Source organism: Agrilus planipennis, unplaced genomic scaffold, assembly GCF_000699045.2.
Source record: "Agrilus planipennis isolate EAB-ADULT unplaced genomic scaffold, Apla_2.0 scaffold89, whole genome shotgun sequence".
Classification (NCBI taxonomy): Eukaryota; Metazoa; Arthropoda; class Insecta; order Coleoptera; family Buprestidae; genus Agrilus; species Agrilus planipennis.
In genome coordinates this window covers 775,327-799,331 of record NW_020439079.1, presented here as the reverse complement: position 1 = coordinate 799,331, position 24,005 = coordinate 775,327, and the positions used below count along the sequence as shown (strand labels likewise).

At 34.9% G+C, this 24,005-nt stretch overlaps 2 protein-coding genes across 3 annotated transcripts in view; one reads left to right on the top strand and one right to left on the bottom strand.

Annotated features, from left to right (window-relative positions):
* The window catches only part of LOC108734604 (centrosomal protein of 131 kDa), a 42,035-nt gene that overhangs the window by 3,644 nt on the left and 14,386 nt on the right, over nucleotides 1–24,005 (top strand). Inside the window, exons 3-8 of one of the 2 annotated variants that reach the window (XM_025977315.1) lie at nucleotides 708–861; nucleotides 1,112–2,839; nucleotides 5,857–6,124; nucleotides 6,824–6,949; nucleotides 7,987–8,428; nucleotides 14,832–15,049. In XM_025977315.1, coding sequence (XP_025833100.1) covers nucleotides 708–861; nucleotides 1,112–2,839; nucleotides 5,857–6,124; nucleotides 6,824–6,949; nucleotides 7,987–8,428; nucleotides 14,832–15,049 — 2,936 coding nt within the window. The remainder of the gene's footprint in view (nucleotides 1–707; nucleotides 862–1,111; nucleotides 2,840–5,856; nucleotides 6,125–6,823; nucleotides 6,950–7,986; nucleotides 8,429–14,831; nucleotides 15,050–24,005) is intronic. The other variant, XM_025977316.1, reaches the window with a different exon arrangement.
* Nucleotides 1–24,005, bottom strand: part of LOC108734605 — a 371,439-nt gene that overhangs the window by 339,018 nt on the left and 8,416 nt on the right. The gene's annotated exons all lie outside the window — the stretch shown is intronic.

Here is a 24,005-nt window from a genome sequence, read left to right as displayed (position 1 = left end):
CAAGTGAATTAACTTAACGTTCTACACACCTATAAAACTTTTGCTTTGTTTTCTTTTGTTAATTTATATACATTTTTGTTTTAAGAAATTGCTAAACATTTTCGTCTAGTACTGTACAGTTCTAGCCGATCTCCTAAGACCGCCCATCAAGAGCTCTGCTCGTTCAAGCTTGTTCTTGCTCACGCCTAGTGTGTATTCTTTCTATCTTCGCGCAGATTTCTTCAAGGTCACAATTCTTACAAGTTGAAATGGGCAGTACGCTGTTTCAAATCAAAAAAGAATTATAAAAATCATCAGCGCAATACACAGATAAAATCTACCTAATACATATTCGTCGAACTAAGAATCTCCTGAAAATTCTTCATTCAATAAACCTTTCAGCATATCCTGATGATATAGTGCAAACACCACTATTACTTTAGAAAAACTCCGATGTTTTAAAAATTAGCAAATGCCTGCAAGGTATTCCTAAAAAATATTTTAAACTTAAGTAAATGCAGAAAATTTTTATATTTTATATTTTGCTTTTAGAATTTAAAATACAAAATTGAAATTTATTTTGTATCTTACATTTGAAATAATAAATCAAAAGTGTTTGCATTTTGTATTTACATACCATTTTGTTTGGGTTCTGTTTAGTTATTAAATTTTGTTATTATCAGTGTATTTACATGATTATTTAAAACTTTGTTAATTTTTATTTTCAGGAAGAGTGCGATCCTGATCAGTCTCACATAAAAAGACCGTATTCAGCAGGACAAACAGTTATTCAGAAAGGGATTTCTGAAAAAAATCAATCGTCAATACCGCAAAGGGATTTGTACAGAAGAATAGATTGCTCGAGCTTAGAAAGCATAGAAGGTTCGAAGAATCTTTCATAATAAATATTTATTTTGGCGTGTTTTTATACGTACTACACAATTTCACAGAAATTTTCATATAATACGTAAGGAAAAATAACTTAAAACTCTCCTATACAATTTTGACCCTGACGTAACTTTTGTATGAAAGTTTTCTTGCGACATTTCAATTTACTTTTTCTTTTTTAAGGTTATTGCACCTTACACCAATATTAATGTTAGCTCGACATTTTTTTTAACTTTTGTTCTAGACATCAGTAAAGATTTACCGTCGTCGGCAATTTTAAGCCACTTGCTGACAGAACCCATAACTACTTTGGAAAAACAGAAGCTTTCAAAACATAACAGAAAACACCACAAAATTGACACAATATCTAATCACAGCGAAGATTCAAATACGTTATCTGAGATAAGTTCTACCGACACTTTAGATGCCAAAATAAAAAAACTCATTGAAGATTCTAAAAAGTGCAAAGAAATCCAAAAAGAAGTCGAAGATATGATAAACAGTTCCAAAGAACAGAATCTTCAAGAGCCGAATCACAAACTGAACGAAACACAAGAAGAAACATGTATAACCACTGAAAATGAAAGAGTTGAAACTTCTTTAGAAGAATGTAGAAAGGGATTTACCGAGGTCTTCCAAATCCAAACTGAGAAGAACGAGGCAATTACTAAGGATACTTCCTGTGGTGATAACGAAACCACTTCTCATTTTTTTAACAATTCTCGTTGTGACAATTACACCACCCTAGAAAACAATTGCAAACTAGCCTTAACTCCTGGGCTGAAGTCGAAGCCTCCGCTTCCTAAGAAATCACAAATTCCCAAAATAGTAATTGAACCATGTGAACCACCTTTTCAGTACAACAGCAGCAAAAATTTTACCGTTCAACAGCTAACTAACTTCATAGTAGGTGTAGATAAAAATTATACCGAAGAATCAGTTGGGCCAACAACAGGAAATAGCTTAAACGAAATTGCTGGAAAAGGCGACGGAGAATTCTTAAGTAATTCGGAAGATGGTTCGTCAATTTCTTTGCAGAATATTTCATATAATGAGAGCGATTATCAAAACGTGATTATGACTGCCAATAATCTGTTAGATATCGGACACAATGAAGGGAGCGTGAAGACTAACGAATCTACAGAAAATACTTTTGCAAAATCCATAACCTCTAATGGAAATCCAGTCGATTTGAAAGTACAAAATTGGATAGAAAGTGAACCTGAAGAACAAATAGCGAACAATGCTGCTTTTGATGAAATTCAAACTGATAAGTCGTTACAAGATCTCAGGGAACAACAGATTAAAAATATAGACCAACAAGGAGACACTAGTGATAATAACTGTCAAATACTAGGTGACAAGCCAAACAAGAAGTCCAGTAGAAAAAAAGACGCAAAGGAAAATAATAATCGCAAGTATAAAATACAAGATTTTCGTAAAATAAAAAGGACCAACAATGAATCTAAAGAAATAATAAGCAGCTTGGATAAAATGTTCGGAAGTGGGGATGGGGTTAACACAAACGTGGAAAGCGAGTTTCTTGAACTGTATTTAAGAAGTCAAGGCGAAACTATCAGAACGAAAAATTCTAAAAAGAAGTCAAAAAATTCAACAACTGCTAGTATCAAGAATGGTAAAACAAAATCAAAGACCATTTCAAAAAATGCCCAAAAATCCATAGAAGATCTAGCGAGTAACCGTTCTGATGTCGAATCTTGGATGTCATGCAATCGAGAATCTAAGCTGGACATTTTTGATAAGGAGAAAACTTTGAATCACAAAAAAGGGTCAAATTTCACGGATTTTTTAGATAATATTAATGAAATTGAAATGACCACCATTCCTATAAGTAATCGAATTATGGATTGTAATACAGGAAGCAAGCCTTCGGTCAACGACGGAGGAGATGATCCGTACGATGAAATTGTATCGGTGTTGAAAACTTTGGAGGATGTGGACAAGAAGTCTCGTGAGTACCCAAGCATAAAATATTTCTTCTATTATCTTATCCTTTGGGTCAGGCAAGGTAAGTGGCAGTACATTTACTGATACTTATTTACTGTTTACTTGATATCGATTTGGTCGGAGATTTATCGAAGTTAGTTTATAGTACATAAAATATCTACACTTCATGCTATAGAGAAATAAGAATAGATGGCGCTATGTACCATGTACTCTATTATGTGATGACCGACTAACTGAAAATCGATTATCAAAATTTTTAAATCGAAAATGTATTAATCGAAATAACGGAAAATCTATTAATATTAACAATCGGTTTCGACTAATTAAAATAAACAATTGTTTCAACTGATAAGAATAATTGATTAATCAAAAAGCACTTAACAGAAATAATCGATATAATGGGTTAAATCGATTATGTACATGAATCGGAACAATCGAAATTAATCAAATAATAGATTAATTTAATTATGTACTTAATTTTTAATTCAGATGTACCCAAAAAAATAGACTGAACCGATTAAATTAAATAATTCATTATTTAAATAATTCAATTGTCTCAAATAATATAAACAATCGATTGAACCCATGTATCGAAATTTTCGAGAAATCGATTATTTCGGTTAATCAGTTTTCAATTAATTAATTATTCGAATTTATTTAAAAAACGGATTATTTTGATTATTCGACTTTCGGTTACTTTGATTAATCAATCTTATATTTAAAATTTTCGACAATCAATTTTCTATTAATCGATTTTTGAATAATCGATTTTCGATTGTTTCGATTAATCAAATTAATTAAATAAATTTATGTCAGTGCATAAAATAATTCATATTCATTTTATAAAATTTTACTTCGATGTAAGTAGTCTCAGTGAATACAAATTCATGAATTCACCATCTTAGGATCGTCAGTCCTAGGACTAGTTGGACACGCACCTCCACTTCTTTCTATCCTGAGCTAATCCTCGCTTTTCCCTAAAAACTAGAACATCCCATATCCTTAACTATTTGTGAACAGTAATTTAATCTAGGTCTACCCCTACTCCTCTTAACTCCTGTTTCCGCATCTAATATGTGTCTAAGTAGCCTTTCATTCATGAATTAACATAATTTTAATTCTGACTTTATTGACGTGACAACGTCTTATAATTCGATGGAGCCGGCTGCACGCACGAAAAAACATGACTCATGCGGCGTTACCTCGCTCTGAGGCGTTCCATTTAAGGCTTGAAGTGCAAGCGAGAGCGCGGAACGAGCGACAAAGAGGCACAATCGGCCTCCGCGTTCGGCAGCGTTCGACATCTGTCTCTCTCCTACTTGAGTGAGCGATGCGTCCGCGTGGACAGCTGCTATACAATAATACATTTCCATTTACCTCCTTCTCTATATCCATACAAAATATCTATCAAACAAATAAAATTAAAATTTTCTTTTGAAAAATGAAACCATTCCATCAGTATTTTCTTATGACGTTGTCACGTTCAACTATCGTCAGTAAACCGACTTTACAGACAACCGATTTTTTTTTATTTTGATTTTAAAATTTTTATTGATATAATTCTTTAGATACTTAAGATCACTAATTTGTTTGGTACAATTTACATGTATTCTGCTATGAAGTAGTAAAACGACGTGGTGTAGGGTTTATTGTATTAATCAGTTTTCATTTTATTTCTGCTTTTTCACTTATAGTGTTACATAGAATTTATTTTTTGTACAAGAATGTTTTGGTAAGATATTGTAGGTGCCTCTGGATGTGAATTAAGTAAAGGATATGATTTCAATATTGCTTTAGAATGAGGCCAACATAAAATATGTGTGAATAATCAAAATTTTGTAGGTATATTTGTTATATCAACGAAATTTAATAGCCTCGTTTCTTCCCTTATACTAATATCGAGGCATCTTTACTGTCACTTTCAGTGCTTCTCTTCCATCAAATTTGACTGAAGGTATTGCTTTCTCACAATTTCGGAAACGTGGAAAATATTAAATTTCAACTCCTCAGAAACGTAATTTATCTCTTTAATATCTCCCTTTTCTACAGAAATAATGTTCGACTTAATTCCTTTGATTCACGGTGTAACCGACTACCTCCATAAAAAGAAAAAAAATATTTTTTTCGACAATCAGTACCTACTTTATTTGTATTTAATGAAATTCTACTGCAATAGTCAACAAAATTGAAGCAGTAGGGCAGCTATCAAAAATATTTGTTAGAAATTGTAAAGAAAGAGAACCAATTAAGTGATGCATAGGTATTTTATTGTCTAAATTGGGAATAATTGGAAAAATAAACAAATACGCATCTAATATGATGCAACAATCAAATGGCATAGTCATCAACATCCCCTGCGAAAGCTTCCTACTGGTGAGATTACGTGAAGCAGACAATTTACAATCTATTTATGAAAATCGTTGATTTCATAGAATAACACAAGTACATACAAACCTCCCATGTTACAGTATGACAAATTTATTTTAAAGAAGCAGCTGCTGCATCCTTGTCATTTGCAGCGAGTGAAAGCCTTACAGGAGGCGTAATTTAAATAGTAGAGTATTAGCGATGAGCAAATGTTTTTCTTTCATTCATCTTTATCATAATGGTCGTCTAAACGTTTTTTATTGTTGTTGATGCCCACTTTAGCCTTTCGATAATAGGCACTGTTTACATTTTTAATCGATGTAGCTGATCAGTCCTTAACGCAATTCCCTGCAAACGCATAGACCTACGTGGTCATTTCACGCACAGGACCGGCATCAGATTATAGCTTGTGGTTTTCTTACAAATTGTATTGCTCTTTAACCTCCTGCCCTACGCACAACGCGATTTCTCATAACAACACCCTCAAAAGTCGCGTACTTATTTTACAAACACCCTGTATATACATACAAATATATTTATATTAAAGTTGTTTCAATAAATTAAAACATCAATTATAGAAGAAGAAATAACGGAATGTTTTTTATTGAATAAACGGTCCTACAACAATAGATCAATAGGTAGCTCATTGTTTAGATGAAAGCATGGAATGCATGAAAGGAATAGCAGAGAGGGCAGTTCGTCTTCCATCAAAAGAAAATGCGGCTCGTAACAACGAAAACGGCGAAAGGGAAAGGCCGGACGGGGAAAGAAAAATTCCGTGTTCGTCAAACGCGTGCCAAGGAAACTATTCCGATGGGAATAACGACAACACCAAGCTGACTGGCATCGCGAGCGAGCGAAATAATGAAGATATTTTCTCGAGTTCCAACAGGCAGGCCGATAAATCTTCAATTAATCTTAAGTAAGTAATAACCTGACCCAACGGATCAATTAGGAATATCGACAACCACAAACACCAACTTCCTATAAATCTAAAATAAAAAAGTTTTCTAATTAGGCAAGCCCGTTTGATAAAGGACAATAAGAAAAAAAATCATAATTAGTCATTATGTGCTAGAAACATGTCGCTTATTGCACAGCTGTGTTCCGAATGGGGTCGTAAGTTATTAAACAAAAAAGTTGCGGTGAAGTTGGGCACGAATTAGGGGTAGGTACCAATAGAACAATAAAAAATTGTAGCGAATTCTCAAATCTGTTAATCTAAATCATACCGGTCCAGTGAAGAGTGAGAGTTTCCAACGAATGCCGCTGGCGATCGATACGGATGACACGCCTGTTGTGCCGGAAGTTGTGGGACTTAACTTACACCGCGGACAAGACTTAACAGGAAGTTTCCGGGAATAATCAGGACTAGTAATTACAAGAGAGTTGATATAAATAGACTGCGAACGAGAATACTAAACAATATATAAAATATAGTTACATAAATAATCGATTGTAAAATATTATGGACACTATTTGATCTTTGTTGGTTTAGCCTATAACCTATTATACATGCTTCCTACTCGTACTCTATAATGATATCTATCTGAGTTAACTACACTCTTACCCTATTGTTTAAATATTCAGTTTTTGTTAATTACGTTTTTCTAAATTTCAGAGAAATAATGTCCTATTTGGATGAGGTAGATAAAAATTATAGTAAATCTATAAATTCCGCAAAGGAGGGTGCCGAAATTGCTACAGTGCTGATTGAATCTACACTCCAACTAGATAATATACCCAAGTAAGGACAACACCAAGTTCCTTAACTATTTGTGAACAGTAATCTACGCTGAATGTTCCTCTGCTGCTCTTTACTCCTGCTTCTGTTTCTAATATGTTTCTGACCAGCCTATCCTTTCATGTCGTAAATGGTATGCTACCGTCCTACCTCTCCTTTTCTTTACTGACCCTTATAGCGTCCTCTTCTGTTCTTATTCCTACCCCAAAATTCCTGCTATACCAATTCTGATGATATTTAAATGAAATCAATTCAAGAGTACTGTTCGTTTCAAGAAGTTGGAGATATGCCCCTTCCCTTTATTAGGATGCGCCGTAGCATAATTCCAAATTCAATCATATTTGTCTGCGGAGCTCATTTCTCCACACATCATCGAGCGAGAACTAGACAAAAGTGTACAGTACCATCTGCAAAATTATTTAAACTGCCTCGTTAAAATTTAAGAATATGCTTTATTTAAAAGCACATTTAGCCAAAAATGATAACAAATGAATTAACTTAACGCTCTACACACCTATAAAACTTTTGCTTTGTTTTTTTTTGTTAATTTATATACATTTTTGTTTTAAGAAATTGCTAAACATTTTCGTCTAGTACTGTACAGTTCTAGCCGATCTCCTAAGACCGCCCATCAAGAGCTCTGCTCGTTCAAGCTTGTTCTTGCTCACGCCTAGTGTGTATTCTTTCTATCTTCGCGCAGATTTCTTCAAGGTCACAATTCTTACAAGTTGAAATGGGCAGTACGCTGTTTCAAATCAAAAAAGAATTATAAAAATCATCAGCGCAATACACAGATAAAATCTACCTAATACATATTCGTCGAACTAAGAATCTCCTGAAAATTCTTCATTCAATAAACCTTTCAGCATATCGAAAATGGAAATCTTTGATTTGATGTTTTTACAGAGACGTGACTGAGATTTAAATGAAAATTTTGCACACATGATTTACTTTTGATAACAAATCGAATGAGACAGATCAAATCGGAATTCCTTAAGGGAAACTTTCCAGCATCTCATCCTGATTTGTGTTCGTTTCAGAACAGACGACTTAATTCTCTTGGCACCTTCTGATCTGGCTCGTCAAGTAGTCGACTTGCACATTCGTCTGAAAGACAAATCATCATCTATTGCTCTCCTTCAACGAGAGCTATCGATTTTAAGAGAACAGGTCACGAAGATGACCAGACAAACTGACGAAATTGTGAAACAAAAGCTCAAGAGTCAGAAGGAAGAATACGAAGCCGTTGTGAAAAGACATCAGAAGTTCATCGATCAGCTAATTGCCGATAAAAAAACGCTCAATCAGCAGTGCGAAAGTTTGATACACGAAATGAAAGTTCTTGAAGAGAGATTCAATTGCAACATGAGAGCAGTCGATCATAGGCACAGGGTTGAATTACAAAAAGTGAAAGACATGCAAAAAGCGGATGAGAAAATTAGAAGGGAGAAATGGATGGACAATAAAACTCAAAAAATTAAGGTCAGTTATTAATATAACTTAAAATACTTCATTCGGAAGCCTAATACCTTCCTATACTCATTGATANATATATTTATATTAAAGTTGTTTCAATAAATTAAAACATCAATTATAGAAGAAGAAATAACGGAATGTTTTTTATTGAATAAACGGTCCTACAACAATAGATCAATAGGTAGCTCATTGTTTAGATGAAAGCATGGAATGCATGAAAGGAATAGCAGAGAGGGCAGTTCGTCTTCCATCAAAAGAAAATGCGGCTCGTAACAACGAAAACGGCGAAAGGGAAAGGCCGGACGGGGAAAGAAAAATTCCGTGTTCGTCAAACGCGTGCCAAGGAAACTATTCCGATGGGAATAACGACAACACCAAGCTGACTGGCATCGCGAGCGAGCGAAATAATGAAGATATTTTCTCGAGTTCCAACAGGCAGGCCGATAAATCTTCAATTAATCTTAAGTAAGTAATAACCTGACCCAACGGATCAATTAGGAATATCGACAACCACAAACACCAACTTCCTATAAATCTAAAATAAAAAAGTTTTCTAATTAGGCAAGCCCGTTTGATAAAGGACAATAATTAAATTTGTTTTGAAGAGTTTGGCTAGAAAAAAAATCATAATTAGTCATTATGTGCTAGAAACATGTCGCTTATTGCACAGCTGTGTTCCGAATGGGGTCGTAAGTTATTAAACAAAAAAGTTGCGGTGAAGTTGGGCACGAATTAGGGGTAGGTACCAATAGAACAATAAAAAATTGTAGCGAATTCTCAAATCTGTTAATCTAAATCATACCGGTCCAGTGAAGAGTGAGAGTTTCCAACGAATGCCGCTGGCGATCGATACGGATGACACGCCTGTTGTGCCGGAAGTTGTGGGACTTAACTTACACCGCGGACAAGACTTAACAGGAAGTTTCCGGGAATAATCAGGACTAGTAATTACAAGAGAGTTGATATAAATAGACTGCGAACGAGAATACTAAACAATATATAAAATATAGTTACATAAATAATCGATTGTAAAATATTATGGACACTATTTGATCTTTGTTGGTTTAGCCTATAACCTATTATACATGCTTCCTACTCGTACTCTATAATGATATCTATCTGAGTTAACTACACTCTTACCCTATTGTTTAAATATTCAGTTTTTGTTAATTACGTTTTTCTAAATTTCAGAGAAATAATGTCCTATTTGGATGAGGTAGATAAAAATTATAGTAAATCTATAAATTCCGCAAAGGAGGGTGCCGAAATTGCTACAGTGCTGATTGAATCTACACTCCAACTAGATAATATACCCAAGTAAGGACAACACCAAGTTCCTTAACTATTTGTGAACAGTAATCTACGCTGAATGTTCCTCTGCTGCTCTTTACTCCTGCTTCTGTTTCTAATATGTTTCTGACCAGCCTATCCTTTCATGTCGTAAATGGTATGCTACCGTCCTACCTCTCCTTTTCTTTACTGACCCTTATAGCGTCCTCTTCTGTTCTTATTCCTACCCCAAAATTCCTGCTATACCAATTCTGATGATATTTAAATGAAATCAATTCAAGAGTACTGTTCGTTTCAAGAAGTTGGAGATATGCCCCTTCCCTTTATTAGGATGCGCCGTAGCATAATTCCAAATTCAATCATATTTGTCTGCGGAGCTCATTTCTCCACACATCATCGAGCGAGAACTAGACAAAAGTGTACAGTACCATCTGCAAAATTATTTAAACTGCCTCGTTAAAATTTAAGAATATGCTTTATTTAAAAGCACATTTAGCCAAAAATGATAACAAATGAATTAACTTAACGCTCTACACACCTATAAAACTTTTGCTTTGTTTTTTTTTGTTAATTTATATACATTTTTGTTTTAAGAAATTGCTAAACATTTTCGTCTAGTACTGTACAGTTCTAGCCGATCTCCTAAGACCGCCCATCAAGAGCTCTGCTCGTTCAAGCTTGTTCTTGCTCACGCCTAGTGTGTATTCTTTCTATCTTCGCGCAGATTTCTTCAAGGTCACAATTCTTACAAGTTGAAATGGGCAGTACGCTGTTTCAAATCAAAAAAGAATTATAAAAATCATCAGCGCAATACACAGATAAAATCTACCTAATACATATTCGTCGAACTAAGAATCTCCTGAAAATTCTTCATTCAATAAACCTTTCAGCATATCGAAAATGGAAATCTTTGATTTGATGTTTTTACAGAGACGTGACTGAGATTTAAATGAAAATTTTGCACACATGATTTACTTTTGATAACAAATCGAATGAGACAGATCAAATCGGAATTCCTTAAGGGAAACTTTCCAGCATCTCATCCTGATTTGTGTTCGTTTCAGAACAGACGACTTAATTCTCTTGGCACCTTCTGATCTGGCTCGTCAAGTAGTCGACTTGCACATTCGTCTGAAAGACAAATCATCATCTATTGCTCTCCTTCAACGAGAGCTATCGATTTTAAGAGAACAGGTCACGAAGATGACCAGACAAACTGACGAAATTGTGAAACAAAAGCTCAAGAGTCAGAAGGAAGAATACGAAGCCGTTGTGAAAAGACATCAGAAGTTCATCGATCAGCTAATTGCCGATAAAAAAACGCTCAATCAGCAGTGCGAAAGTTTGATACACGAAATGAAAGTTCTTGAAGAGAGATTCAATTGCAACATGAGAGCAGTCGATCATAGGCACAGGGTTGAATTACAAAAAGTGAAAGACATGCAAAAAGCGGATGAGAAAATTAGAAGGGAGAAATGGATGGACAATAAAACTCAAAAAATTAAGGTCAGTTATTAATATAACTTAAAATACTTCATTCGGAAGCCTAATACCTTCCTATACTCATTGATACTAACGTTTAAATAATGTTACAATTTGAGACTATTTTTTACTAATACTAAATAAATTTAAGTTTAAAAAAATACAACGTGTAATTATACAACACGCTACTGAAGTGAAACTTTTTCAAACACACGAACATACCGGGATAGGGGTTAAGGAATTGGTTTAATGGTATTATTTGTACACTATGCTTCGCACGGGTGCAATGCTGATAGTAAATATACTATAGAATGTCTTTATATACAACAATCACAGCTTTTTTGTCATTAGACAATACAAACCGGCCGGTACCGCCGCAACCGCTATGTCCCTGCATTTTAAGTCTGTAATATCTTCGAAAATATTCATTTAAATTACATGCTGTAAAGGGCCATATTGATCTATATTAAATGCACAATGTATTTAAAAGTACTTAATTGGATAAGGATTAATGCTGTATTGCTTAAATAAGCCATTATTTCTCGTAAAAAGTAAAGGATAAAAAATGGTTATTGTAGGTTATCCCTAAGAGATAAACATATACCATCGCGGACTTTTTTGTAGACCTTTTTAAGGTGTACAATACTGTAGTAATTATTTTGATCTATCTCGTAGGGTTCAGCCAGCGTTTGCAATGTAAGCGCAAAAAATGTGTTTATTTACGACATCACATTAGAAACCTCTAAAATTGTCACTGTTTCTCTACCATATTATGCATGTATTATACATATAAACCTTCCTCTTGAATTACTCTATCTATTATTATCATTAGAATCCGTTGAGTAGTTTTAAAGATTTAAGCATACATAGGGACAGACAGCAGGGAAATGCGTTGCATGATTTCGTTACATAGCAACTCGCATGAAACGAAATTACCCTACCGTGCGTAAAGAAGTTTCACTTCAAAAAATTGTTTTTATTACTTATGAAAACAGTTTTGTCGTACAATGGCTTCTTCAGATGAAAGAAATTATGAAAACAAGTTTCTGAACTTATCAGTTTACGTACATTATGGGAGATTAACAAATAACTCCAGACAGCGTAAGAGACGCCATCTGTAGAGATTTGCCACCAACTCTGGTTTCATTAATGTTTACAAGATGCTTTTCGATCAAGGATAAGCATAAGTTCTTGATCAGCTTTCTGTCGGAACTGTCGAAGGTGCATTGTGGCTTCAAGCTTGTGCAGATGGGTTTTACTAAGCTGTCTAATAGTTGTTTATTAATCTCGCTGTTAGTTTAGTCGGTATTCTGTCGAAATGTAATATAACTGTGTCTTAGAGCGCCTTTGATGTGCAGTTACATTATCTAAAACCTCAATTAATGTATTGGTGCATTGGACAACTAATGAGGTATAGCTGAAAATAGCTTGACAATGGTAGGTAGATAGGTAGAACTTTACCTGGATGCGCTGTGACAAAATTTTAAATTCAAACATATTTTATCTTGTCCAAACCAATTGCGAAAGTTCCGCATACATTTTCACATCCGCTTCAGTATTTCGTTCCGCATTTTTATAACGGAAGCTTATCGGAACTCGGAACTTAACAAAATCTTGTTTCTCTTCCTATTGAAAATAAATATATCGGAATCATAAAACAAGTCGTAAAAATATATTATTTTTATCTGTTGGCTGAAATTGGCCGTTTCCAAAACACAATTTAAATGAAATTGCTCGTTTCAAAGCTACATGTTCTGCAGGTACCTGCGACCCCTGTGTAACATTGTAAATGTTTTTTTATTAACCGCTTTTGTTTATGAAGTATTAGCGTTAAAGCAGCATTATAGCTAGTAAAATTTTGTTAATAATAATATTGTGCCTATGCACAAATAAGTTTATTAGGACCTAAATCTACTTCATATATTTCGTATGTTGATATTTGCCAAATGTTATTCTCTTGTTAGTTTCTTAATACTTTAATCTAAAAACGTCCAGCTGCTCCTTAGCCAATTCTGCTAATAATTTCATTTCGAAAATATTAATGCAGTATAGTGTTTATAGCGATGTAAACTTTAAGATAAATGTGCAATTTTGAAGCCAAAGGGAAGTTCCATTTGGGATTATTTTCTTGATATTAACAATGCAAGTGCTAAATGCAAAATTTGCAACAAAATATTCGCGAAAAGGGCGCACGTCTACTGCATTAAAGAATCACCTAAAATCATTACACTTCCGCTTCCGCTTCCGCAAAAATTTACTATTTTCTTCTATTTCCGCTTCTGTTACGCTCTGACACATTCAATATTCTGAGGATGGGATCCAATCAAACAATTACTTTGAAAGAAAAATACTCAGTTTATAAATAGACCAGTTAAATTAGCTCAAAAAGGTACCAAAACAAAACTAAATGTTACCCAGAGTAAGACCTACAAAAAAGTCTTGAGGAAGGTATTTCGACACGCGAAACAGGCTTTTCGTTGATAACAAAAAAAATATAAATTTTACAGGAAAAAGTTAAATGTAAAAGTAGTAGGATTTTAAATACCCTACAAAACACAAAAAAAAAACGATTTTCTTGGCTCTCCGTTGAGTTTTAAGTAATTAAAATTCCTTGTTAAAGAAGCAGCAATTCATGTGCTCAATCAGATTGAAAAAATGAAAATCAACGGAGATATCATTATTTGTTTATAAATAAAAAAGGTATCACTTTTTTAAAAGTATATAACTCTGGTCAAGTTGCTTTTTCTTTTGATTTGCTTGCTTCAGAAAGAGCTAATGATTATGAAAGTATCATCAATAGAACGTTTGTTTTAACAATGTTAAATTAATAATTAGAATATTGATTATTTTTAACGGTCTTTTAAACATTACTCAGCAATTACTGATCCAATTTTGAATATTTAAAATCTGTTTTGTTGGGAATTTGAAATCTTACAACTTTTACTTTTAACTTTTTCTTATAAAGATTATAATTAATTAAATTAAAATTATAAACAAAAAATTAATTAGTGTATTTTTAGACGCAATTATTAAACAACAGTTCCAACCAAAATTTTCGGGTAATTCGCAGATATCCTTCAAAGACAAACCTTTTTCGAAACTATTAGATAATCGAACAAAATAATTCGAAGTGGTCTGTATTCTGTCGAAACTGCCAGACGCGGATCGCGATTTCGATCTTTTTGGATCTCATCAGTGTAACGCAGGCAGCTCCGACAGAACACAGACCAACCTTTACCTGCTGTTTTAACAGCGTGTTTTAGAAAATACCAAAAATGGCGTGGTGAGCGCCATCTGTAGTACGATGTTACATATTAGGATTACGTATGCTCCAGCAAGGCCGAATTATTTTGGTCGATTGTGGTATTTTCTATTAGATAAGCGTTAGACTAGGTAACATTTACTATTTTCGAAATTCTAATTTGACTGGTCTAAGAATACCATAAATACACGTACTATGTTAGTTTTAAAAATAACGTCTCGTTTTATAAGGCTAATATCCGGATATCTTGAAAACGATTTCCAAGTTTATTTATCTGAAAGGATTGTCTGTTTGCAAACGCATTATTAGATAAAATCAATTTGCTCTGTTTCGTTAACGATTACAAATGATCCATTAAAGCCATTGGACTTTCAGGAATTAACGGTGAAAAGTCTGGAACCTGAATTGGAAAAGATGGCTGCTAGACATCAACGGGAATTGTCAGAGTTGCGTGCCTTACATAAGAACGAAATCGAGGACATGGAATTGAGACATTCCCGAAAGATGCAACAACAAATGGAGACGCTAAGGGAGCAACTTACCGAAGCGAGAGAAAAGGCAATAATTCACGAGAGAGAAGTGATGAGGCAAAGGTAAATGCGCTTTTGCTGTTTCACAGGTGTTCCCGTTTTGCTCTGGTAATTTCTATCAACAAAAAATTACGATACAAACTACGAACAAGGGAAACTCCTTAAAGTTGAGAATTTGCTGGTGCAACATACTTCATGTTCACAAGAAGTCCTGGAAGAAGAGTGTCTTTCGATTTGTGAATATATTTTTAGAAATGTCCACTTTTTGTTAGTTGATGAGTAAAAGTTCGCGTGCGGTAAGGTCCGTATCATAAATATTCCTCCCACTGCTCGCAACATAAGAAGTTTGCATCTGAAAATTCCGAATCTTAAAAAAACAATTGTGTGGTTTTATGAAACTACGATGCAAGTAAAACTTTTCGGATTGTAGGCATTTAACGGTAAATTTTCGGAAAATTATTCTATTTAGGGTATTAAAATTAAAATCGCGTTCTTAATCTTATCTTAATGATTGATGATAATGGGAAATCAATAGTAGACAAGATATTCAACTACAAATTTTAATTTCAATTTGCGTATGAGAGTACGAAATACATAAAAAATACAATCATTCAGATAATAGACGCATGTAAAAAACTGAGAACAATATTTATTTAAATCATTGAATCATTTTGAACTTCAGTTATTCTATCAATAATTTTATCTTCGAATTGAGCTTCACAGTCTATAAATGTAATTGTAATGCACTTGCACGAATGAGTGAGAATATAAATGTTACACGGTTAGCTCATGCAAGCCATGGGCGCCGCCATATTGACCTTGGCTGCCTTGACGAACGCCTTTCAGTTTTACCCCAACTCCGCGGCCGGTTGTAATGCGACATGCGATAGATGGACGAAAAAATTTGAGGCGATGTAATAAAAGTTTCACTTTAAAAAGCTGTAAATTCTAAAATCTTGGCTTTGTATTCATTAGACCGATCAAATAATAAGAAAGAAAAAGTCATGAGTATTAAGTGCAAACCTTCCGGCATTCTTATTTTATTAAAAATGGAATAAAACAACTGTTAAAAAGAATTAAAAACAATATTTAAATTTTTAAATGAACTAAAAAATAAAAATATTAGTATGGTAATCCTATATCTTCCAGTTGATTTAAAAATTCTGTACATAACTAACTTTGTACCTTTCTTAATTGTTTAGTTCATTTGAAAATGAATAGTTTGATGTAAGAAAGTTTTAACAATTATGCGTTCTCATTTATCAAGTATTTATAAATATGTCAAGTTTCTGACATTAAAACAACGCTCTACCAATTTTTTAACTTTATGAACTAAACAAGTTTGTCATTCGAAGCAAGGTCTTTGTCTCTCAGTAGGGGCAGCATATGTCGGATACATGTTTCACCATTAAACACATTAATTCAAACAAGGGTTCAGGCATCCCAAAGATACGTTGCCAATAATGAGATTTCACGCATCAACGATAATTTAGTCACGAAAGTGAGACCGAACAATTTCAGTAATTTCAATAAAACTGGAGCCGTTAAACAGTGCTTACTGAATACAAATAGACGACGTAGTGAACGCCATCTGTAGAAAATTTGCCACCACTGCGTGCCAATGAAAGCCAGCGAGTTCGAAATCGCTACCCGCGTAGCTTTAGCGTATTACTTGACTAAATTCACGTAGATAGCATTATTGAATCCACGATTTTCCACTAAATTAAAAAACAAATTGGGTGTCAATAGTCATCACCATCACCACCTAAAACTACAGCATCCCACATCTGATTCTGATTCTGATCAGTAATCTAATCTAGTTCTACCTCTACTCCTATTAACTCCCGTTTCTGTTTCTAATATGTATCTGACTAGACCTTCATGCCTGAGAAGGTGTCCTACCAATCTATCTCGCCTATTCCTCATTGACTTCCATAAAGTTCTCTGTTCTCCTATTTTTTCTAATATCCTTTCATTTCTAACCTTCTTCCACCGACAATGTTTCGCACCCGTACTGCACCGCGCTCCAAACATACATCTTTAACAATATTTTTCGAATTTCTAAATTAATCATTTGCTAGCATAGAAGTGACTTCTTCTTATTGAAGGCGACTCGGCCCTGCGCTATCATCTGCCTTATATCCCTACTACTCCTTTCGTCCTGACGTATCTGACTTCCTAGATACCTAAAATCAGCCAGTTCTTCTAATCATTTTTCTCCTATCTTTATATTCGCTCTTTCCCTACTTTTTCTTCCCCTGCTTAGTAGTATTTTTGTTTTACTTTTACTTATTTTCATACAAATCGGTTTTGTCAATACCGTTTCCATTTTATGCTATCTCTAACTACTCCTTAGTAGATGCTAATACTGCTACATCATCTGCAAATCTAAGCTTACTAATCTTTAGCCCTTCTATTTCTATCCCTACAGTTGTACTGTCTTTAATAATGTTGATTACGTCTTCGATATATAGATTAAAAAGTAGCGGTGACAGTGTGAATCCTTGTCTGACTCTCTTCCTAATATTTACTTCTCTACGTTGCTGCCCCAACTCTATAAGTGCCTGTTGCTCTTTCTACGAATTAAGTATCACTCTTCTATCTCTGTAACTCATCCATACATTTTTGAGTATATTTAACATCTTGTCTTCGGGAAACATGAATGGTACCTATATTTTATTGGCTGCGCCTTCGTATCAGTCGATTGTCGGTAAGCCATTGAGTTACATCGTAATTAATGAACTGAGCAAGCGCAGCAAGAATAACCCGGTGGCGTATCGAGGAGGGGTGGGTGAGGATAGAATCAGTTCCGCCGCACAGCAATGTTAATATTACAACTTCTTGGTATTTGTATCAGTTAGGTATTAATAATATAAATTGTACCGTGTAGCAAGACATTACCAACTTGGTTGACAAAAATACCAAGATTTTTGTGTTAGGGTGAAATTTACTCCTGCGCCTCTGTTACTTAACGTTCCGTATTTATATTTCCATGCCTAAGTTGTCTATACACGTTTAATTTGAATCTTCAAATTTTCAAAAGTTCATTTAGAAATGAAAAGACTCTAAAGAACATTATCCATGTTTGATTGAAGCCCCATAAAATAATTACATCTTTGTGAAACAGAGTGAAAAGGTTTTTTTTCCAGAATCATACGCATTACACTATTGCATTTTTGAGTTGAGAGGAAAAGTTCAGCTTTTATTTGCCACTCGCATTGAAATGCCTTTTTTTATAGCAAATATATCCATCATAGCTAATTCGTATTCAGCCTGTTGAAAAAATTTTCATCTAAATGAAAAAAGTCCAATGGCTGCTTCGCGGACTCGAAAATTAAAACGTTTATCAAAACCGCAGAGAGTCTGCACTAATTCTTTTCGGGGTTGTGAGCTTTTAACTAATGAAGGAAAGCGGACGCGAAAAATTGCCCTTTTTCTGAATTTCGCTTACGAACGGTCCTTCCCTCTTACTTAATGAAGATACAAACGTAGAAATACTCATGAAATAAAAGAAGATCGGGCATTAGCAGAACACAAAAACGTAACGTGCTCAGGACATTCATTGTTTAACCTTCACTAATTTGCTAATAAGGTAAACTATATTTCAATAGATATAAAGACAAAAATCAGAAGATTAATAAACAAAGTGCAACAAAAAGCAAAACGTAATAGTCCAAGGTCCCAGAGCCGGGAGACATTGCTAATTTTTGAAGTGAAACTTCTATATAAACGGCGGGGTACTACGATTTTTTCCGTCACGAAAAAGCGTTACGACCGCGTGGAGGGGGTACACGGTATATCGCGTGGCGAGAGACGGCAGCGGTGGAAGGAGAGAAAGGCTGATGACGGCGAAGAGAGGGCAATGGCTGTATTAGATGGATATAATGCGCAGCCTCGCGGAGAGCGGGAGTCTGCTAGAACCCCAGCGGCGTGTGCTGTGCTCAGCTGTTGTTTTCTTACCTCTGCTCTCCAGGTGGCTGGGCATGATTGCCTCTATTTGCGGTCTGTGTAAAAACCAAATCATAATTGTGTACTGGGACACGTACCATAGTAAAAGTGAAACTTCAACGGACAAGTGGAAAAACGAATCGCAACAAAATTTTTACTTCAAGTTTTACGGGCAGGTTTTCAAATTGGACAAGTACATTAACAATCTGCCCGTAAAATCTGAAGTAAAAATTTTGTTACGATTCGTTTCTCCACTTCTCCGTTGCCATTCGTTTTTCCACTTGTTCATTGAAGTTTGACTTCTACTATGTGTTCCAGCACACATTTCGTTTTTGAGTTAAAAAATGGATGGGATAGAGTAGTGTCTGAATGTACTTTGAACGTAAACGTACCTGCTAACATGTGCTAAAGTCAGGGTGCTGATTTTTAGATAATGCTTCACAGAATATCGTTAAAAATTAATGATCAACACTGTCAAATACTTCTTGCCAGACGTTTCAAAGTTCACAAAAAAGCAGTCTGGGGTCTTCATTTTTAAATATTACTTAGGGAACTGTTTCAATACTTTTTATAAGTAGCGAGATAAATTGTAGGAGCCAAAAAACCCCAGACACAATTGAAATGATGTAATGTTATAAAGCCATCTAATTATCGTGGTTACTGTTAGACTGATTAATTTTAATAAGTCTCTAAAAGTCTAAGGAGCTGATGAGACCAAATACGATTGAAATCGCGATACAGGTATGATACGTACGTACATTACGTAAAAGAGCTCCTTTGATTGGCCAGTACTTTATCGGGACTGTCTAAGGCATAATGATGAGATCTAACATGATTAATATCGCGATTTACACCCTGACGTCCTCGGCAGTTTGCCAGTTTCATCTATCTAACAGGAACTGTAAGACTGAAGAGACTATACTTCGTTTACTTTCAGTAGCGAAGTGGCCTTCAGTGTGACCGGCGCAAAGTAAAAAAGAACAGCACTAGGCCAGAAAAGGAAGGAGACAACTCTCGGTCAAACTCTTAACCGGTTAGGAGCGTATAATCCGTATAGTACTGCACGGAAAAATTGACCATGTTATCCACTACAATTGCATTGCTCAAATGTGCTGTTATTGGTACCATTTACTACTGAAAATATCAACGAGATATTTATTTATATTTGAAGACATATTAAAGGCTTTAACGCTTGTTTTCGACACGCACCACTATTCATGATTGAACAAAACTTTTGGCAGGTACTGTATGAAAAAGTAAGTTTAATGAACAAGAATCGAGAGTATAATGAGCTTTTTTCTCCCTACCTACGATTTTGCGAGCGCGCATCCAAGACATTGGAAGGTGAACATCGCTAGAGAAAGTAAATGAAGTATACCTCAGTATGTACAAAAAGTTTTGTAGTTTTTGACAGTGGTACCTACGCTATTACACACCATTTTAATTAATATTGCAATTAACTGGAATTTCATGATGAATCTATTGATGAAAAATAATAGCATTTTCGGTTATGAGATAATCTTCTTGTAAGTTCCATATTGGATTAATTCCTCTTTCCACCAATTATTATTTATTATGAGTAATTTCTGGATACTATTTTAATCCGCTTCGAAACGACAAGCAGAAATCGCATTTTGCAAAAATGAGATTTCTACCCTTCACTTTTAAGGATTTATCCCTTCAGCGTTTCCGACCGCATCAGCCAATTATCGGACAAGAAAGACACGATGTTAACTAAGTCCCTCGACAAAGTCGCCCACAAAACTTTTTCCACCGCTTTTCAAACCCTTTGGCGACTGCAATCCTCTCCTCACCCTTACACAGTATTCAATAATGACACGAAACAAGTGGAACATTCATTATCGACTAATCCGAAGCGATGTGTTATACGGGGTGGCCAAAAATAAATAGGTAGAACACCTGCTACGAATTAAACTAATACAATCGGGTAACATACACCACATGGTGCTGGTATAGTGTGTACTCTTACTACTCGCTAACATAGTAACGTGTTGTATTATAGGAAAGAAATATAAAAGGAATGTAAAAAACCAGTGCTAAATAATTTTTATGTACAGGGAAGACGCCTTTGTTGGAATAAATTAATTTAAAATTCAGGGGTTTGTTTTTCGGAAAACCGCTCTGACACATCGATCTTTATTCTTGGTTGCGGGTTTTCTCACGGTAAATTCATGTATACAGGGTGGCCTAAAACTAAGCGAATACCGTCGACTTAATTTTTTCAAACGGAAGTACCTATTTTTTTATTACACTTTTGAATTCTGCATCGAATTTTAGCTATGTTTCATGTACTTAGGCCAACTACAAAATTACATAGGTAACACCCAGATTTATTGCGCTTTACCCAAACGTTCAGAACCCAAATATACCAGCAGATTCAGTATAGTTCCAACAGGATGGAGCACCCCGAACTATTCGCGAATAATACGAGATTAGCGTAATTTTAGAGATTACCCCTGACAAAGATATATAGAATCGAATTAGCCATTTTAAAAGTATTTTTAAAAAATTACCAAGGCCTATATAATACGATGAAAACAACAAAACAATTATAATGAAAATTTGAATGATTGTGCCACAACTATAAATAAGTGATCAAAACGACAAACTTATAATAATGTTCCCTATTAGGGGAGAGTGGTGTATAATGATCCCTCAAATGAAAAACTCTCTAAACATGGATGTTAAAATTAATGAAGTACTATAGGTACTGAATAAGGATCATATTTTATTTAACATTATAGTGTGGTAATTAATTTTAAATAATTAACAGCAGTTATTAAAACAGGGTTGAATGTAAATCCTGCAGAAGACCATTTGCCCCACAAATGGAGGTAAAATAATCTCATCAAACGGGGAAAATAATTACACAGTGTCTATTATCTTATCTTTACAATGAAACGTCAGATTTTTTAAATTTAAATACAAAAATAAATTGTAATACTATATATAAAAAAAAATTAAGAATGCTGTCAGCACAGGGCAAATTAGTATTACGGAAATGAAAGTTAGTATCAGTAATTTCTTATGCTGAAGTGTACGATGTGTTGCATACCTATTTATAAACAATTCCTTTAAATTTTAATCATTGATTACTATACATCTATTACAAAATCATAATGGCCGACATCAGTAACAATGCGATAACAATTGCAAAAGAATGATGGCTGACAATTGCAACAATTAGAAAAGAATGATGGCCGACACTACGTCATAGTGGAGCAATAAAAATGGCCGGGGGAAGAGGGAAGAACTAGTACTTATTAAAACAAACAATAAAAGATCAAGGAAACTTTACTTTAGGTAAATGAATGGAAATTCAACTTGTTGCTTACCATCCGCAATTTCTAGTGTATGTATAATGAACTTCACTATCTCAACCCTACCATGAGCCCATTCACAAGTAGATGATACATTGAATTTAGTCTGCTCCACTATCTGAACTTTTCTGACAGTTTTCGCATCATACGAGGGTGGATTGATAAGTTTCCGGCCTAACCAAGAGATGACGCCACTAGGCCTACCTTGAGGTGACATTCTATAGTACCATCCTTGGATAGCTTGTAGCTATAGTTTCAGCCCGATCTCCTTGCTAGTGTAGGTTTGACAGCACGCTGAACAAGACGCCTCTGTGGTTTTCGTAAAAATGGAAAAGCAGGAAAATCGTGCTGTCATCAAATACTTTTATTTGAAGGGGTTAACGCCGAAGGAAATTAAAAAAGAGATGGACTCAACACTGGGGACATCCTCCCCGTCATATTCAACCGTTAAGCAGTGGGTTTCCGAGTTTAAAAAGGGTCGTGTGAGCACCTCTGATGGGCCTCGCTCAGGACGCCCCGTTGAGGTCACAACTCCAGATATGATCGAAAAAATTCATCAAATAGTGCTGGGAGACCGCAGATTGAAAGTGCGTGAGATAGCTGAGACCTGTAAGATGTCATATGAACGTGTGCAACATATTTTGCACCAACATTTGCATATGGAAAAGCTCTGTGCAAGATGGGTGCCGCGTTTGCTAACAGTCGACCAAAAATTGATTCGAAAAAACATTTCTACCGCAAATTTGTCATTGTATAAGCGTAATCCAAGCGAATTTTTGCGTCGATTCGTAACCGTTGACGAAACGTGGGTCCACCACTACACTCCTGAAACCAAAGAACAGTCTAAACAGTGGATTGGACCAGGGGAACCAACTCCAAAGAAGGCAAAAACAATTTTTTCGGCGAACAAGGTTATGGCTACTGTTTTTTGGGATGCAAGAGGTATTATATACATTGATTACCTTGCAAAGGGTAATACTATCACTGGTCAATACTACGCAGACTTATTGCAACGTTTGAGCCACGAGGTGAAAATTAAACGACCTCATCTGGCGAAGAAAAAAATCTTGTTTCATCACGATAACGCACCAGCGCACACGTCAATCGTTGCGACGGCTAAAATCAACGATCTAAAGTTTGAATTGATGCCGCACCCTCCTTACTCTCCAGACCTAGCCCCGAGTGACTATTTTCTGTTCCCTAATCTCAAAAAATGGCTTGGCGGTAAGAGATTTGCGGACAATGAAGAAGTAATCGAAGCTGTAAATGGTTATTTTGAGGAGCTTGACGAATCAGTCTATAGAGATGGCATTAATAGACTGGAACACCGCTATGAGAAATGTATCAGCCTTGGAGGAGATTATGTTGAGAAATAAAAAAAAAAAATTTTTAAAAACCTTGTTTTTCTTGGTCAGGCCGGAAACTTATCAATCCACCCTCGTATTATGAATTCTTCTGATCCGAATTCTCGTTAGGATCCTAGGTTTTCTGGTTCTTCCGATAAACCTTTTTTTTTCTCTCAAAATATTACTTCTTTACTCTTACTCAGCTATGTCTTTGAAAATTTTCTTTTTTCCTTTTCAGTTTTATTTATTTTATTTTTTCATTGATTGGACTTAATAGCATCTACAAGTTAACGTAAGCTAATCCTCACTGGATGTAATCATTAAAAGATTGTAAATTGTTATATTGTATATCAATGAGTAAATAAAAACAAATTGGTCTGAGCA